General features: G+C 43.4%; 1 protein-coding gene across 1 annotated transcript in view; it reads right to left on the reverse strand.

The window, feature by feature from the left end:
• Positions 1 to 3,193: 3,193 nt before the first annotated feature.
• Positions 3,194 to 20,000, reverse strand: part of LOC121554350 (sodium/calcium exchanger 1) — an 89,347-nt gene continuing 72,540 nt past the window's right edge. Inside the window, exons 10-15 of the mRNA XM_041867894.2 lie at positions 14,232 to 14,338; positions 12,916 to 13,028; positions 6,953 to 7,052; positions 6,532 to 6,693; positions 5,350 to 5,460; positions 3,194 to 4,528 (exon numbers count right to left, since the gene is read on the reverse strand). Coding sequence (XP_041723828.2) covers positions 4,149 to 4,528; positions 5,350 to 5,460; positions 6,532 to 6,693; positions 6,953 to 7,052; positions 12,916 to 13,028; positions 14,232 to 14,338 — 973 coding nt within the window. The 3' untranslated portion in view covers positions 3,194 to 4,148. The remainder of the gene's footprint in view (positions 4,529 to 5,349; positions 5,461 to 6,531; positions 6,694 to 6,952; positions 7,053 to 12,915; positions 13,029 to 14,231; positions 14,339 to 20,000) is intronic.

A 20,000-nucleotide genomic window follows, 5' to 3' on the forward strand; every position in this document is an offset into this window, starting at 1 on the left:
ACAAGAAATAAGACAAAAAAATAAATAAATTGAACGTGCATAACTATTCACCCCCCCCAAAGTCAATACTTTGAAGAGCCACCTTTTGCAGCAATTACAGCTGCAAGTATCTTGGGGTATGTCTCTATAAGCTTGGCACATCTAGCCACTGGGATCTTTGCCCATTCTTCAAGGCAAAACTGCTCCAGCTCCTTCAAGTTGGATGGGTTCCGCTGGTGTACAGCAATCTTTAAGTCATACCACAGATTCTCAATTGGATTGAGGTCTGGGCTTTGACTAGGCCATTCCAAGACATGTAAATGTTTCCCCTTAAACCACTCAAGTGTTGCTTTAGCAGTATGCTTAGGGTCATTGTCCTGCTGGAAGGTGAACCTCTGTCCCAGTCTCAAATCTCTGGAAGACTGAAACAGGTTTCCCTCAAGAATTTCCCTGTATTTGCCGCCATCCATCATTCCTTCAATTCTGACCAGTTTCCCAGTCCCTGCCGATGAAAAACATCTCCACAGCATGATGCTGCCACCACCGTGCTTCACTGTGGGGATGTTGTTCTCGGGGTGATGAGAGGTGTTGGGTTTGCGCCAGACATAGCGTTTTCCTTGATGGCCAAAAAACTCAATTTTTGTTTCATCTGACCAGAGTACCTTCTTCCATATGTTTGGGGAGTCTCCCACATGGCTTTTGGTGAACACCAAACGTGTTTGCTTATTTATTTCTTCAAGCAATGGCTTTTTTCTGGCCACTCTTCCGTAAAGCCCAGCTCTGTGGAGTGGTACGGCTTAAAGTGGTCCTATGGACAGATACTCCAATCTCCGCTGTGGAGCTTTGCAGCTCCTTCAGGGTTATCTTTGGTCTCTTTGTTGCCTCTCTGATTAATGCCCTTCTTGCCTGAATTGTGTTGGGCGGCCCTCTCTTGGCAGGTTTGTTGTGGTGCCATATTTTTCCCATTTTTTAATAATGGATTTAATGGTGCTCCGTGGGATGTTCAAAGTTTCTGGTATTTTTTTATAACCCAACCCTGATCTGTACTTCTCCACAACTTTGTCCCTGACCTGTTTGGAGAGATCCTTTATGGTGCCGCATGCTTGGTGGTGCCCCTTGCTTAGTGGTGTTGCAGACTCTGGGGCCTTTCAGAACAGGTGTATATACTGAAATCATGTGACACTTAGATTGCACACAGGTGGACTTTATTTAACTAATTATGTGACTTATGAAGGTAATTGGTTGCACCAGATCTTATTTAGGGGCTTCATAGCAAAGGGGGTGAATACATATGCATGCACCACTTTTCCGTTATTTATTTTTTAGAATTTTTTGAAAACAAGTTATTTTTTTCATTTCACTTCACCAATTTGGACTATTTTGTGTATGTCCATTACATGAAATCCAAATAAAAATCCATTTAAATTACAGGTTGTAATGCAACAAAATAGGAAAAACTCAGAGGGATGAATACTTTTACAAGGCACTGTATTGGCATGACAACATAGTTAGTTAGTTAGTTAGTTAGTTATTTTGTTAATTAGTTAGTTAGTTGGTTAGTCCTTGGTTTAGTTTAATGGCTGTACAACAGATGGAGGACGGGTGCATCCCAATAATATTTCCTTCCTCCTGAAACGTACACTTGTTCACTATTTCCCACAAATCTAAAATCATTTAATCGGTGTAGGCATGGGATAGAGGGAGTTTCCCCACCATATTTCCTATACCAGTCATTTTATTTTCAAATCAGTGAAGGGAAGTGAACAAGTGCACACTTTGGGAGGAAGGAGAGATCTGTGTGCTCCCATAGAGTTGCACTAGAGAGCTCATCTACTATATCTTTGCCAGTGCACCCTCTATCCAACTCTATGGTCTCCTCCCATTGAGACTGAAACCAAGAGGGCATAGTCCATAGTCTTTACACGAGTCCCAAGCAAGTTGCCTTATATATCTATATTCAGCATAAAACCCATAGTTTGTTTGTTTGTTTAGTTTTTAAGACAAACGTCGGAAATGGCTCTTACGCACGATACACAGTTAGAAACACTAGATCAGTCATCATCATCAGATTTCATTGGTATTTTCTTTCAATTAAGTTTGTCAGTTTGGTCCATGCTCCTTTCTGTTTCTGGTTACCTCATATCCTGTTTGGGCATTACATCATTTCCTGCTTGGTCATAATGGTTGGAACCAGGGATGGAATATAAGGATTTTGGGCACTGGTCAGCCGGGCTAGTCGACTAAAATGTTTGGTAGCCTGGGTCCAAAATCTGTACCACACAATATTTGAAAAGACAAAATGTCACTAGTCGGTGGGCTAGTTGGTCACATTTTCTACTAGCAGGCTAGTTTAATCTTGTTTCTTTTATATCCAACAATAGTATTTTTTAAAAGTATTTTCATATATTTCATTTTCAACATTTACTTTATTCCAAAGTCCAGTTATTATCATTACGTACAGTTCTTTCATAATCAATGATAATCTTTTCATATCATCTTCTCTTCATTCCAATGCTTTTAACATACTGTGCCATTTCTTCATAATGATTTTCATTATTTATTATTTTCTTTACAATTTCACAATAACAACATCTACACACCACGCCATCGAAAAGGAGTAGAAAAAGTGGGAGGGGCAAGGTCTTCCTTAGGGAGCAAGGTGACTTGGGATTGGCTCAACAGGAGCGGGGAAAGAGGTGTGGTCTAACGTCCTCTACTAGCCTATCACTTTAAGACAATATTAAGACGTTTACAGTCTATTGGAGAATAAGGCTGGACGGAGTGAACGAGGGAAAGAGAAAAAGGAGGAGAGTTGTAAAGCTGGGGATAGAAGGGTAGCAGGGGTTGAAGTGTCTGATATGGCCCCTGCCTAGTGCACAGGTAAGGACAACAGCAGTCTTTCACTGAGATGAGGAAAGGGAGAGTTGTTGTACTGACTAGTGTTAGATGGGGAAAGGGAGAGTTGCTGTACTGACTCTAGTGTTAGATGGGGAAAGGGAGGGGTAGATTTGTATTGACTCTAGTGTTAGATGGGGAAAGGGAGGGGTAGATTTGTATTGACTCTAGTGTTACATGGGGAAAGGGAGGGGTAGATTTGGACAGCCTCTAGTGTTAGATGGGGTAAGGGAGGGGTAGATTTGGACAGCCTCTAGTGTTAGATGGGGTAAGGGAGGGGTAGATTTGTATTGACTCTAGTGTTAGATAGGGGGTAGATTTGTATTGACTCTAGTGTTAGATGGGGAAAGGGAGGGGTAGATTTGGACAGCCTCTAGTGTTAGATGGGGTAAGGGAGGGGTAGATTTGTATTGACTCTAGTGTTAGATGGGGAAAGGGAGGGGTAGATTTGTATTGACTCTAGTGTTAGATGGGGAAAGGGAGGGGTAGATTTGTATTGACTTTAGTGTTCGATGGGGAAAGGGAGGGGTAGATTTGTATTGACTCTAGTGTTAGATGGGGAAAGGGAGGGGTAGATTTGTATTGACTTTAGTGTTCGATGGGGAAAGGGAGGGGTAGATTTGTATTGACTCTAGTGTTAGATGGGGAAAGGGAGGGGTAGATTTGTGGTAGAAGTTGAAGGGGTGAGGGGACCACTGACGGAGTTAGGTGGGGTTAGAGGTTAGAGGTTAGGAGGTGGTCTGGTCTTGTCTTGGGGCAGTATGAGTTCTTGTATCAGATGTTCCTTTGATCACCATGGCAGTAGAGGAATCAGAGAGAGAGAGAGCACTAGAGAAGAGAGAGGACTTAACAGTTATTCCCTCATCCCCTATCCATGTTAACTCTTTCCAACATGTCCACTCTCCTCACCAACCTCCCTCCCTTCCCACTGGGCACAGACGTCAGTTCAACGTCTAGTTTTGATTTACATTTGATTGAGTTGTCAACTAATGTCAAGTCAATGTGAAATCAACAAAAAAATGTCCCCATGACATTGGATTTAGGTTAAAAGTTGCAAATCCAATCAAGTTTCCCACGTTGATTAAACATCATCAAGCTTAATTTAATTGGTTTAAAATAACGTGGAAACAACATTGATTCAACAAGTTTTTGCCGAGTGGGTTTCCTTTTGTTCCCTCCCTGTGCCTATTCCTCCCCTCTCTCTCCCCCAACTCTCCCATCCTCCCCTCTCTCTTCCGCTCTTCCCTCACCCCTCCATCCCCCTCCCCCTCTCTCTAGAACCCAGGTATGTGGCAGTATGCCTCCAGTGACGACAGCACTATATAGATCAGCCACATTAAGAAGAAGACCAGTGATGTCATGATCTTGGTAGTCCTCGGCCCTCCAAGCTCCCCGCCTGCCACCGACGCTCGCCGCCGGTAGAGGAGGATCATCACGCACATGCACGCCATCACCGTGAAGAGCGTGACGGAGAACGCCAGCGAGCCCGGGTCGACACGGAACACCTGGCCTTTGGAACGCCAGAACACGGCGGCGATGGTCCATGCCACTCCGATCCCAAGGAAGACGTTCACAGCGTTGCTACCGGTTACGTTGCCGATGGAAGCGTCGGCGTACTGGTCCTGGATGGCGGCCACCTTACTGGCAAAGGTGTCTGGGTAATGGTGGCAAGAGGAGGGGGAGAAGAGAAGAAATAGCAGAAAGATAAAGTTGGTGAAGAGAAGGGAGAGTGGAGGAGAGGGAGGGGGAGGAGAGAGAGGGGAGGAGAGGGGAGGAGGAGGGGGAGGGAGGAGAGGAGGAGGGAGGAGGAGGAGGAGGGAGGGAGGAGGAGGGAGGAGGGGAGGGGGGAGGGGGAGGAGAGGGAGGAGGAGGGAGGAGGGAGGGAGGAGGAGGAGAGGGGAGGAGAGGGAGGAGGGGAGGAGAGGGGGAGGGGAGGAGGAGGAGGAGGGGGAGGAGGAGGGAGGAGAGGGAGGAGGAGGGAGGGAGAGGGGAGGAGGAGGGGGAAGGAGGAGGAGGGAGGGGGAGGAGGAGGAGGAGGAGGAGGAGGAGAGAGGAGGAGGAGGAGGAGGAGGAGGAGGAGGAGAGGGGAGGTGGAGAGGGGAGGAGGAGGGGGAGGAGGAGGAGGAGGAGGAGAGAGGATAGACTCCCCTAAGGCGGTCATAATTCTGCACGCATACTCTGTCACAACACCTCCAGCCCAGAACACCTGGGTACTGAGGCACGAAGGCACCTCCAGCCCAGAACACCTGGGTACTGAGGCACGAAGGCACCTCCAGCCCAGAACACCTGGGTACTGAGGCACGAAGGCACCTCCAGCCCAGAACACCTGGGTACTGAGGCACGAAGGTTACAGTTGAAATGTCATTACATCATCATGATTACACAATTAGGACAAACAGAGTGAACAGAGAAGGAGAGAAAAGAGAGGGGTAAGAAAGGAAGAGTGTGTGGTGTGTGTGTATGTGTGTAACCTACCTGGTACAGACGTCCCCAGCGCTACAAACACCACGGCAGTGACAGAGTCCTTCAGACCCACGGTACAACCGAAGGCAGAGGCCAGGTCTCCTGTTACAGCCGTCAGAACTCCTAGCAGGTACATAAAATAAAAAATACATTACAATTAACATTAAGATTCCTTCCTCACCAGCCCCCACTGGTAATCAACCTTTAATCGTTTGCTTCACCATGTGACCATCCCGCTTGACAACATCTCAGCTAGCAGGTTGATGCCGCGGGTAGTGGTATTTCAAGTTGAGTTGACCAATCCCTGGTTAAACATGAATTTCATGTTACCTATAAGGGAGATGGACACAGTGAAGCAGGCCCAGCCATGCCAGTACTCTGTCGGGTCAGGGGTCAGGGTTACCTACCGATGAGACAGATGGACACAGTGAAGCAGGCCCAGCCATGCCAGTACTCTGTCGGGTCAGGCGTCAGGGGTCAGGGTTACCTACCGATGAGACAGATGGACACAGGGAAGCAGGCCCAGCCATGCCAGTACTCTGTAGGGTCAGGGGTCAGGTTACCTACCGATGAGACAGATGGACACAGTGAAGCAGGCCCAGCCATGCCAGTACTCTGTCGGGTCAGGCGTCAGGGTTACCTACCGATGAGACAGATGGACACAGTGAAGCAGGCCCAGCCATGCCAGTACTCTGTCGGGTCAGGGGTCAGGTTACCTACCGATGAGACAGATGGACACAGTGAAGCAGGCCCAGCCATGCCAGTACTCTGTCGGGTCAGGCGTCAGGGGTCAGGGTTACCTACCGATGAGACTGATGGACACAGTGAAGCAGGCCCAGCCATGCCAGTACTCTGTCGGGTCAGGGGTCAGGTTACCTACCGATGAGACAGATGGACACAGTGAAGCAGGCCCAGCCATGCCAGTACTCTGTAGGGTCAGGGGTCAGGTTACCTACCGATGAGACTGATGGACACAGGGAAGCAGGCCCAGCCATGCCAGTACTCTGTCGGGTCAGGCGTCAGGGGTCAGGGTTACCTACCGATGAGACTGATGGACACAGTGAAGCAGGCCCAGCCATTCCAGTACTCTGTAGGGTCAGGGGTCAGGGTTACCTACCAATGAGACTGATGGAGACAGTGAAGCAGGCCCAGCCATGCCAGTACTCTGTAGGGTCAGGGGTCAGGGTTACCTACCGATGAGACTGATGGAGACGATGAAGCAGGCCCAGCCATTCCAGTACTCTGTCGGGGGGACAAAGGCAAACAGAACTTTCCAGAAGACGGTGAGGAAGTGCATGATGTAGTCAAAACAGGACGGGAGACGCTCTTCACCGCTCTCCTCGTCATCATCATCACCTGGAGGGAGAGAGAGAGAGACCGAGAGAGCGAGAGAGCGAGAGAGACAGAGAAAAATGATTGATGCGGAGGGGAGAGGGGAGAGGTGGAGTTAGGGAGGGGAAAGGGGGGGAGGCAGGGGGAGCAAAGAGTCTTGTCTACAGAGAGTTTGGGTTCTAATTCTGTTCAGTAAGATATGAATTCTGAAAATGCTGTAGACTGAAAGTGAAATGATGTGAACAGGATGTGACATCATGCAGAGAGGAAGTGAGGTAGGTACCTGCGCTCACAGTGACAGCAGAGACAAACTGTTCTCTCCAGCTGCTGCTTCCCACCACCAACGCAAGGTTAGTCTTCTTGATCAGCTTATCTACTGTGTTCTACACACACAACAGAGACCCCCACACACAATCAGTTAATACACAATCCCACACATACGGCTGAATCTTAATTTGAGATTAGAGAAAGCAACTCGAATCTTTGAGCAAATCTCCCATGTGGCATCAATTCATGATTCAGGGCTCTGTTCAATCTGTAATTCAATGGCAATGTTTCTGCGTTAGCGGAAACTGCATTCACGATAAACGCATATGTCGGCTCCATCGGAAGTTACCTTTACATTTCTATCAGACAATCTGTAATGCTTCAGCGATCCAGATTGAATGGAGCCCTCATGCTCATGGATGTTAAGGGTAAGGATTTACACAAAACACTGAGGGCTCGATTCAATCAGATCCGCTTTAGCCAACATCCGCATAGCTGTTGTTTTGACGGCGTCGGAGGTGGAACTGTTAGAGCTGTCCAATCCACAAGCAGCTCCTGGAATTATACCTAAAGCGAACATTGCCATTGGCTGCACTGAGTCGCATTAAAATGGGAGGTGGCGATGGGGTGAGGTTGTGTTTCTCTAAGCGGGAGGTAAGCTTGGCTTCTTCTTTATATGGTGTCGAGTAAAGCTTAAACCATGTATTTAGATTGTAGGTAGTTATTGTAGGTAATTATTGTAGGTAAGTATTGTATTCGGCTGAGCCCGGTGAAGCACGAGGCTAGCTAACCCACTACCTGGACCAATAAAGCTAGCTAGCTAGCGGGTAGCTACTGGTAACTATTAGCAACTGTGGATAATTGTTTCCAATGTTATTTCACGCTTAAGAGTACCTGTAATTATGCCAGCTAGCTACCTACCATTCAGCTGTTTTTCTAACCTCATTATCTGAAGCGTTAACGTTAGGTAGTTAGTAGCTACTGTACTCGAAATGTAGCTAGCTTGTTGCTACCTGGATAGCTAACTAAACAATAGCTGGAACGACCTAGCTGTAATGTTTGGAGACGCTTTCTCTCCGTTGGGACAGACACGAACTGGCTAAATCGATTCAGTAGCTAGCTTTACACTTAACTAGCTAACAGTAGCTACTAAGGGTAAGTTATAACCTACATTTATTTTAATTTTATTTTTTACATACTGGTAACCAGAGTCGTTCAAAAGGAATTCAAGACATGGGTGACTAGTTAACGTTAGCTTGGCTCTCTCTGTGTGTTTCATACCGTGGGAGGAGGGGTTGGTTCGTTGACAGAGAGCAATGGCTAGCTAGCTATTCTAGCTAGCTAACTAACTGTCTGAATAAGTTGACGACGTACTCACTCAAACTGTCAAAACTAACCCCAAAACTTTACACAACGTTAGACACGGACACGAATGATCTGTTTAGCGTGTTAACACACTATTGGTAGTTTGTTGTAACCGTGTATTTGTGCTAAACCGTTTTATTGGAAGTTAGCATGCTAGTTAGCTATGGCGTCATAGGATACGGTGCCCTGGGCGGTTTTCACGGAAGAATACTGTACCAAGTTAGCTAGCTGAATAAACTAAGTTAGTCTATTCCTAGAAAACATTGAACCGCTGTAGTTTACAACAATTATAATTTCTAAAGTGGAAGTTGGGAGAGTTATATTTGAGTGTTTCAGTGAAACGTAAGTGAGGGAGGCCCCGCTCTCTCGCTTTCCCAGATGTTTAGTCAATTTCATTCCGATCTCTTTTGTATTATTGTAGCTTTTTCTGTAGCCTGTCAACTATGTGTCTGTCTATCCCTGTTAATAATTAATAGTCATTTAGCAGACACTCTTATCCAGAGCGACTTACAGGAGCAATTAGGGTTAAGTGCCTTGCTCAAGGGCACATCGACAGATTTTTCACCTAGTCGGCTCAGGGATTAGAACCAGCGACCTTTCAGTTACTGGCACAACACTCTTAACCACTAAGCTACCTGCCGCCTGTTCTCTCCTCTCTGCACAGGCCATACAAACGCTTCACACCGCGTGGCTGCTGCCACTCTAATCTGGTGGTCCCTGCGCGCACGACCCACGTGGAGTTCCAGGTCTCCGGCAGCCTCTGGAACTGCCATTCTGCGGCCAACAAGGCAGAGTTCATCTCAGCCTATGCTACCCTCCAGTCCCTCGACTTCTTGGCACTGACGGAAACATGGATTACCAAAGAAACACTGCTACTCCTACTGCTCTTTCCTCGTCTGATCATGTGTTCTCGCATACCCCGAGAGCATCTGGTCAGCGCGGCGGTGGCACAGGAATCCTCATCTCTCCCAAGTGGACATTCTCTCTTTTCCCCCTGACCCATCTGTCTATCTATGAATTCCATGCTGTCACAGTCACTAGCCCATTCAAGCTTAACATCCTTGTCATTTATCGCCCTCCAGGTTCCCTTGGAGAGTTCATCAATGAGCTTGACGCCTTGATAAGTTCCTTTCCTGAGGATGGCTCACCCCTCACAGTTCTGGGTGACTTTAACCTCCCTACGTCTGCCTTTGACTCATTTCTCTCTGCCTCCTTCTTTCCACTCCTTTCCTCTTTTGACCTCACCCTCTCACCGTCCCCCCCTACTCACAAGGCAGGCAATATGCTTGACCTCATCTTTACTAGATGCTGTTTTTCTACTAATCTCACTGCAACTCCCCTCCAAGTCTCCGACCACTACTTTGTATCCTTTTCTCTCTCGCTCTCCTCTAACACTACTCACTCTGCCCCTACTCAGATGGTAATGCGCCGTCGCAACCTTCTCTCTCTCTCTCCCGCTACTCTCTCCTCTTCCATCCTATCATCTCTTCCCTCTGCTAAATCCTTCTCCCTCCGATCTCCTGATTCTGCCTCCTCAACCCTCCTCTTCTCCCTTTCTGCATCTTTTGACTCTCTATGTCCCCTATCCTCCCGGCCGGCTCGGTCCTCCCCTCCTGCTCCGTGGCTTGACGACTCATTGCGAGCTCAAAGAACAGGGCTCCGGGCAGCCGAGCGGAAATGGAAGAAAACTAGACTCCCTGCGGACCTGTCATCTTTCCACTCCCTCCTCTCTACATTCTCTTCCTCCGTTTCTGCTGCTAAAGCCACTTTCTACCACTCTAAATTTCAAGCCTCTGCCTGTAATCCTAGGAAGCGCTTTGCCACCTTCTCCTCCCTGCTGAATCCTCCTCCTCCTCACCCTCCCTCCTCCTTCTCTGTGGATGACTTCGTCAACCATTTTGAAAAGAAGGTTAACGACATCCAATCCTCATTTATTAAGTAAAATGACACCGCTGGTCCTGCTCACACTGCCCTACCCTATGCTTTGACTTCTTTCTCCCCTCTCTCTTCAGATGGAATCTTGCGACTTGTGACGGCTGGCCGCCCAACAACCTGCCACTTGACCCTATCCCCTCCTCTCTTCTCCAGACCATTTCCGGAGACCTTCTCCCTTACCTCACCTCGCTCATCAACTCATCCTTGACCGCTGGCCATGTCCCTTCCGTCTACACTCGATCCCTCCGATGTCAACAACCACAGACCAGTATCCCTTCTTTCTTTTCTCTCCAAAACTCTGGAGCGTGCCGTCTCTAGCCAACTCTCCTACTATCTCTCTCAGAATGACCTTCTTGATCCAAACCAGTCAGGTTTCAAGACTGGTCATTCAACTGAGACTGCTCTTCTCTGTGTCACGGAGGCTCTCCGCACTGCTAAAGCTAACTCTGTCTCCTCTGCTCTTATCCTTCTAGACCTATCTGCTGCCTTTGATACTGTGAACCATCAGATCCTCCTCTCCACCCTCTCCGAGTTGGGCATCTCCGACGCTGCTCACTCTTGGATTGTGTCCTACCTGACAGGTCGCTCCTACCAGGTGGCGTGGCGAGAATCTGTCTCCGCACCACGTGCTCTCACCACTGGTGTCCCCCGGGGCTCAGTTCTAGGCCCTCTCCTATTCTCTCTATACACCAAGTCACTTGGCTCTGTCATATCCTCACATGGTCTCTCCTATCATTGCTACGCAGACGACACACAATTCATTTTCTCCTTTCCCCTTCTGATAACCAGGTGGCGAATCGCATCTCTGCATGTCTAGCAGACATATCAGTGTGGATGTCGGATCACCACCTCAAGCTGTACCTCGGCAAGATGGAGCTGCTCTTCCTCCCGGGGAAGGACTGCCCGTTCCATGATCTCGCCATCACGGTTGACAACTCCATTATGTCCTCCTCCCAGAGTGCAAAGAACCTTGGCGTGACCCTGGACAACACCCTGTCGTTCTCCGCTAACATCAAAGCGGTGACCCGGTCCTGCAGATTCATGCTCTACAACATTCGCAGAGTACAACCCTACCTTACACAGGAAGCGGCACAGGTCCTAATCCAGGCACTTGTCATCTCCCGTCTGGATTACTGCAACTCGCTGTTGGCTGGGCTCCCTGCCTGTGCCATTAAACCCCTACAACTTATCCAGAACGCTGCAGCCCGTCTGGTGTTCAACCTTCCCAAGTTCTCTCATGTCACCCCGCTCCTCCGCACACTCCACTGGCTTCCAGTTGAGGCTCTCATCTACTACAAGACCATGGTGCTTGCCTACGGAGCTGTGAGGGGAACGGCACCTCCTTACACCCAAACGAGGGTACTACGTTCATCCACCTCTAGCCTGTTAGCCCCCCTACCTCTACGGAAGCACAGTTCCCGCTCAGCCCAGTCAAAGCTATTCGCTGCTCTGGCACCCCAATGGTGGAACAAGCTCCCCCACAACGCCAGGACAGCGGAGTCACTGACCACCTTCCGGAGACACTTGAAACCCTACCTCTTTAAGGAATACTTGGAATAGTATAAAAGTAATCCTTCAACCCCCCCCCTCCCCCATAAACAAAAAAAACTAAAAGTGGTTGTCCCACTGGCTATCATAAGTTGAATGCACCAATTTGTAAGTCGCTCTGGATAAGAGCTCTGGATAAGAGCGTCTGCTAAATTACGTAAATGTAAAAATGTAAATGTAAGAGAAATCCCATGCAGCCTTGTTAACAAGTTCTAACACTGGATGTAATCTACACCTCCATTAGGATGATAGAAATTCATTTTCAATTTTGAGCGTAATTATTTCTATATAGCCTACGCTTTCTAGTTTCTGAACTTCTGAGTGGTGGCGGGTGTGGCTTCGTGACAATGACCTGGAGCTGCTCACCGTTTTGACAGCTCCAACCGGTTACCCCTCCGACACCAACCATATGCTATCGCTGGTTAACGCTTGATCTGATTGAATCTAGACCCGAGTTGATCTCAAGTTATGATTCAGCTTATACAGTTAATACAGTTAATACAGTGAGAAATAAGTTAATAGTAGTTTTTAATGTGCTTAATGAAGAGGCTTCACACACACACACACACACACACACACACACACACCCCCCATGCACTCGCGTACAGAAACACACAAGCATATTAATATAGAGACTGAAAGAGAGATTATACCTTCTTAGCTCTTCTCATAAGTGTATTCACCCCATACTACACACACACACACACACACACACACAAATGATACACAAAATGAATACACAAACCACACTAAAAGCTAACAGAAGATAAAACAGAAGATGAAACACAGAGGGTCTTGCCAACATTAGAAAAAGTTTAAGTTTAGAAGTGATAAAACGCTACACGTTAGCTGTTACCATTACATAACCTGGCACATTTAGCCTTACGCTAAGGTGGCGGTGATGATTTCCTGAAAGAAATTCCGCATTTATCACGTGCAACTAGGTAAATGATTTTAATTGGCTGATGCGCATTTTGAGACTATTTCCTTTTAACTTCAACTTTTTTAAATGTTTGCAAGTATGGACCCAAAACGAATACCCAAAACAAATGCCACAAACAAATGCCCAAAACAAATGCCCAAAACAAACTAAAAGAGGACTGAAATTAACACAGACACACGCACAGGTACCTTGAACTCGTAAGACTCTTCGATGACCACCTCTATCCGTGTGTTTTCTCCCAGACTGGGACAGCCCATCTTGGCCACCTCGTCATCCGTCGGCTTGTTCTCATTGGAGTCGCCTAGGAAACGGGGGAATGACTGACAGGTCAGAAAATGTGAAGGAGGGCCAAGATGGGCTGACGGGATGAGTTCCCGGAAAAGCTTTTCTATTTTAATGTTTTTTATGGATTCTTGGAAGATTAGTCCGAATGAGGACAAAAAACAGATTCTAATAAAAATAAAAATCAAGCTAACACTACATAATATATTAATGAAAATCTGCCTGAGGCTGTTGGCTTTTCATGTTGAACATGAAACATATGGAGTGTTATTCACGACATATTAGAAAAATGATTGGAGAGAGAGAGAGAGAGAGAGAGAGAGAGAGAGAGAGAGAGAGAGATTCCCCAACTACCGGTTTTATTTGGCCACCCAGGTTTTCTGAGCAAAAAATAATAATACATTTTTATTTTTGGACATAAAAGACTGTAAAAACACCAGGAAATCAGCTCCAAGTGATTTTAATTGAAGAAATCTGTTCCCAATATTTCTAATACTAGTCTTTCTCTTTTTTTTGTCCTATCATTCCATTCTCAACACTTTATTTCCCTCCAGGCTTTTTTTATTTATTTCATCTGTCTTTTATTCATTCTGTTCCTTTTCTTACGGGATATTGACATACTACATCTGCTGGCTCTGGTGCACACAGACACACACGCACAGACACACACACACACACACACAGACACACACGCACAGACACACACACAGACACACACAGACACACACACAGACACACACACACACGCACACACAGAGACACACACACAGACACACACATTTTATTTGAATCCACCAATCAAATGTACAAAAAAAGGATCCAAACATTTCAAAGGTCTCTTTATTCATGGCACTCAAGGGTACAGAAAGCACCTCCTTCTCCTAACAGCTAGGCTGCCCACGACAGCTGAAACAGAGCAGCACCTAGCCAATTTCTTTGCCCTAGTTTTTTGTCAGGCCCGCAATCTGGAGGCCACGCCCTGCAAGCCTGTGTACGTGGCCGAGACTGCCGAATATAGGGAGCCACCAGCTTGCACCTCCTATACACCCGAGGCTGTCCAAGCCACGAGGGGCTGGTACTTAAGCAGCTTCTCAGCACACACACACACACACACACATATACACACACACACACACACACACACACACACACACACACACACACGGACGCAGGCACACACACACACATATATACACACACACACTCACACAGTCACACACACCGTGTTTTTGGCCAGCATCCAGCAGTAGTGGTTCCCCCAGCTCCATTGTGAAGGTCTTGTTCTTCTCATAAAGCTCATCATCAATAATCTTCACCTCGATTATCTTCCTGAAGACAGAGAGCGGGAGAGAGAGATGAAGAGGAGGAGGAGGAGGAGGAAGAAGAGGAGGAGGAGGAGGAGGAGGGGTAGAGGGAAGGTGCCACTATTAAACTGACATAGAGAAAAATCCACATTAAAACCATAAAATCTCAATTAAAACCATAAAATCACCATTAAAACCATACAATCCTCAATAAAACCATATCTACAACTGAAGCGGTTAAACAATGCATTAAACACACAATGCTCAGAGGGGAAGAGGAGTGGAAACAAACACACATCTGCTGTGTGGCTATGACTAGCTGTCATCTTGAGGGTTATAGGTCTGTCTCGTGGTTATGACTAGCTGTCATCTTCAGGGTTTAGAGGTCTGTCTCGTGGTTATGACTAGCTGTCATCTTCAGGTTTAGAGGTCTGTCTCGTGGTTATGACTAGCTGTCATCTTCAGGTTTAGAGGTCTGTCTCGTGGTTATGACTAGCTGTCATCTTCAGGTTTAGAGGTCTGTCTCGTGGTTATGACTAGCTGTCATCTTCAGGTTTAGAGGTCTGTCTCGTGGTTATGACTAGCTGTCATCTTCAGGTTTAGAGGTCTGTCTCGTGGTTATGACTAGCTGTCATCTTCAGGTTTAGAGGTCTGTCTCGTGGTTATGACTAGCTGTCATCTTCAGGGTTAGAGGTCTGTCTCAGTGCTGGACGTTCGCACACTGATAATTCACTGACTAACCCTCTGTGGGGGTATAATACACACTATCACACATATTATATATACACACTATCACACATATTATATATACACACTATCACACATATTATATATACACACTATCACACATATTATATACACACACTATCACACATATTATATATACACACTATCACACATATTATATATACACACTATCACACATATTATATATACACACTATCACACATATTATATATACACACTATCACACATATTATATATACACACTATCAGGACAGTAGGGCTATATTATATAGACAAAACTACACAGGTCTGTGACACGATATTACTGATTGATACGTGATCAAATATTATATGTCATACTAATAAATATGCATATATACATATTTACATATTATATATACACTATTTACGGATATTATATATACATTCCCTCTCACAGTTGATGTACCTATGATAAATTATATACACTCTACACACTATGTAGTAGGAAACTACAAATCACACATATTATATATACACACTATCACACATATATATATACACACTATCACACATATTATATACACACACTATCACACATATTATATATCACACTATCACACATATATATACACACTATCACACATATTATATATACACACTATCACACATATTATATATACACACTATCACACATATTATATATACACACTATCACACATATTATATATACACACTATCACACATATTATATATACACACTATCACACATATTATATACACACTATCACACATATTATATACACACTATCACACATATTATATATACACACTATCACACATATTATATACACACTATCACACATATTATATATACACACTATCACACATATTATATATACACACTATCACACATATTATATACACACTATCACACATATTATATATACACACTATCACACATATTATATATACACACTATCACACATATTATATACACACTATCACACATATTATATATACACTATCACACATATTATATACAGCACTATCACATATATATATACACACTATCACACATATTATATACACACTATCACACATATTATATATACACACTATCACACATATTATATATACACACTATCACACATATTATATATACACACTATCACACATATTATATATACACACTATCACACATATTATATATACACACTATCACACATATATATATACACACTATCACACATATTATATATACACACTATCACACATATTATATATACACACTATCACATATTATATATACACACTATCACACATATTATATATACACACTATCACACATATATATATACACACTATCACACATATTATATATACACTATCACACATATTATATACACTATCACATATTATACACACTATCACACATATTATATATACACACTATCACACATATTATATATACACACTATCACACATATTATATATACACACTATCACACATATTATATATACACACTATCACACATATTATATATACACACTATCACACATATTATATATACACACTATCACACATATTATATATACACACTATCACACATATTATATATATACACTATCACACATATATATATACACACTATCACACATATATATATACACACTATCACACATATATATATACACACTATCACACATATATATATACACACTATCACACATATTATATATACACACTATCACACATATTATATATACACACTATCACATATTATATATACACACTATCACACATATTATATATACACACTATCACACATATTATATATACACACTATCACACATATTATATATACACACTATCACACATATTATATATACACACTATCACATATTATATATACACACTATCACACATATTATATATACACACTATCACACATATTATATACACACACTATCACACATATATATATACACACTATCACACATATTATATACACACTATCACACATATTATATATACACACTATCACACATATTATATATACACACTATCACACATATTATATATACACACTATCACACATATTATATACACACTATCACACATATTATATATACACACTATCACACATATTATATATACACACTATCACACATATTATATATACACACTATCACACATATTATATATACACACTATCACACATATTATATATACACACTATCACACATATTATATATACACACTATCACACATATTATATATACACACTATCACACATATTATATATACACACTATCACACATATTATATATACACACTATCACACATATTATATATACACACTATCACACATATTATATATACACACTATCACACATATTATATACACACTATCACACATATTATATATACACACTATCACACATTATATATACACACTATCACACATATTATATATACACACTATCACACATATTATATATACACACTATCACACATATTATATATACACACTATCACACATATTATATATACACACTATCACACATATTATACAGTGCATTCGGAAAGTATTCAGACCCCTTGACTTTTTCCACATTTTGTTACGTTACAGCCTTATTCTAAAATTGATTACATTTTTTTTAAATGACTCAGCAATCTACACACAATACTTCATAATGACAAAGGCGAAAACAGGTTTTTATACATTTTTGCAAATGTATAAAAATAAATAGAAATACCTAATTTACATAAGTATTCAGACCTTTTGCTATGAGACTCGAAATTGAGCTCAGGTGCAGCCTGTTTCCATTGATCATCCTTGAGATGTTTCTACAACTTGATTGGAGTCCACCTGTGGTAAATTAAATTGATTGGACATGATTTGGAAAGGCACACACCTGTCCATATAAGGTCCCACAGTTGGCAGAGCATGTCAGAGAAAATCTGCAAGGAAGAATGGGAGAAAATTCCGAAATCCAGATGTGCAAAGCTGATACAGACATACCCAAGACGACTCAAAACTGTAATCGGGGGTGAATCAGGGGTGTGAATAGTTAAATAAATGAGATATTTTTTGTAAATGATTTTCAATACATTTGCAAAAATGTGTCATTATGGTGTATTGTTTGTAGACGGGTGAGAAAAAATATATTTAATTAATTTTGAATTCAGGCTGTAACAACAAAATGTGGAATAAGTCAAGGGGTATGAATACTTTCTGAAGGCACTGTAATCCCTCTGTCGGTCTATTTCAGCTCTATGTAGTACAATATCCTGTGTCTCTCTATTCCAGCTGTATGTAGTATTATAACCTCTCCATGTCTCTCTATTCCAGCTGTATGTAGTATTATAACCTCTGTCTCTCTATTCCAGCTGTATGTAGTATTATAACCTCTCCATGTCTCTATTCCAGCTGTATGTAGTATTATAACCTCTCCATGTCTCTATTCCAGCTGTATGTAGTATTATAACCTCTCCATGTCTCTCTATTCCAGCTGTATGTAGTATTATAACCTCTCCATGTCTCTCTATTCCAGCTGTATGTAGTATTATAACCTCTCCATGTCTCTCTATTCCAGCTGTATGTAGTATTATAACCTCTCCATGTCTCTCTATTCCAGCTGTATGTAGTATTATAACCTCTCCATGTCTCTCTATTCCAGCTGTATGTAGTATTATAACCTCTCCATGCCTCTCTATTCCAGCTGTATATAGTATTATAACCTCTCCATGCCTCTCTATTCCAGCTGTATGTAGTATTATAACCTCTGTCTCTATTCCAGCTGTATGTAGTATTATAACCTACATACAGCTGGGCAAACACCTAGACTTACACGGTAGAGAAATGGGCAAACACCTAGACTTACACGGTAGAGAAATGGGCAAACACCTAGACTTACACGGTAGAGAAATGGGCAAACACCTAGACTTACACGGTAGAGAAATGGGCAAACACCTAGACTTACACGGTAGAGAAATGGGCAAACACCTAGACTTACACGGTAGAGAAATGGGCAAACACCCTAGACTTACACGGTAGAGAAATGGGCAAACACCTAGACTTACACGGTAGAGAAATGGGCAAACACCTAGACTTACACGGTAGAGAAATGGGCAAACACCTAGACCTACACGGTAGAGAAATGGGCAAACACCTAGACTTACACGGTAGAGAAATGGGCAAACACCTAGACTTACACGGTAGAGAAATGGGCAAACACCTAGACTTACACGGTAGAGAAATGGGCAAACACCTAGACTTACACAGTAGAGAAATGGGCAAACACCTAGACTTACACGGTAGAGAAATGGGCAAACACCTAGACTTACACGGTAGAGAAATGGAGAATAGAGAGACAGGAAAGAAAGTGAGAAAGCGAATAAAAGAAGAGAAGGAGAGAAGAACAGTTTTGTGTTGATTTAGTGTGTTAGAATGTGAATGAGAGAAAGTCAGAAAATAAATAAAAGTGTATAATGCTTTTTGATTTAGTGTGTTAGAAATAGAATGCCCTCAGCGGTTGAAGTGAGAGAAGTGTGTTTTCATTACTGGGATGCATCAGCCACAAACTTCTCATTCTACTGAGTGTCTGAGATTTATACACACACACACACACACACACAACCCTCTCTCCTGCTCTCCAGCCCTCGCACTAAATCACACACACCCTGTAAACACACACACACACGTCAGCTCTGAGCCAAAAAACGGATATTATTAGGGAGAGACTGTCCCAGCCAAGCACTGCAGCTAATGAAATACTACTACAACATGAAAGAAACCAAAAAAGATGGAGAAGGCCTTTAACTTTTCATGAGTTTTTTTTAGGAGAAGGTGTTTCAGGTGAAGTGTGGTATAGACTGGAGACTGATGAAGTTACACTTGAGAGAGAGAGCAGAGACAGAGAGAGAGACAGAGACAGAGAGAGAGAGAGAGAGAGAGGAGAGAGAGAGAGAGATA

Source organism: Coregonus clupeaformis, unplaced genomic scaffold (genome assembly GCF_020615455.1).
Source record: "Coregonus clupeaformis isolate EN_2021a unplaced genomic scaffold, ASM2061545v1 scaf0514, whole genome shotgun sequence".
NCBI classification, from domain to species: domain Eukaryota; kingdom Metazoa; phylum Chordata; class Actinopteri; order Salmoniformes; family Salmonidae; genus Coregonus; species Coregonus clupeaformis.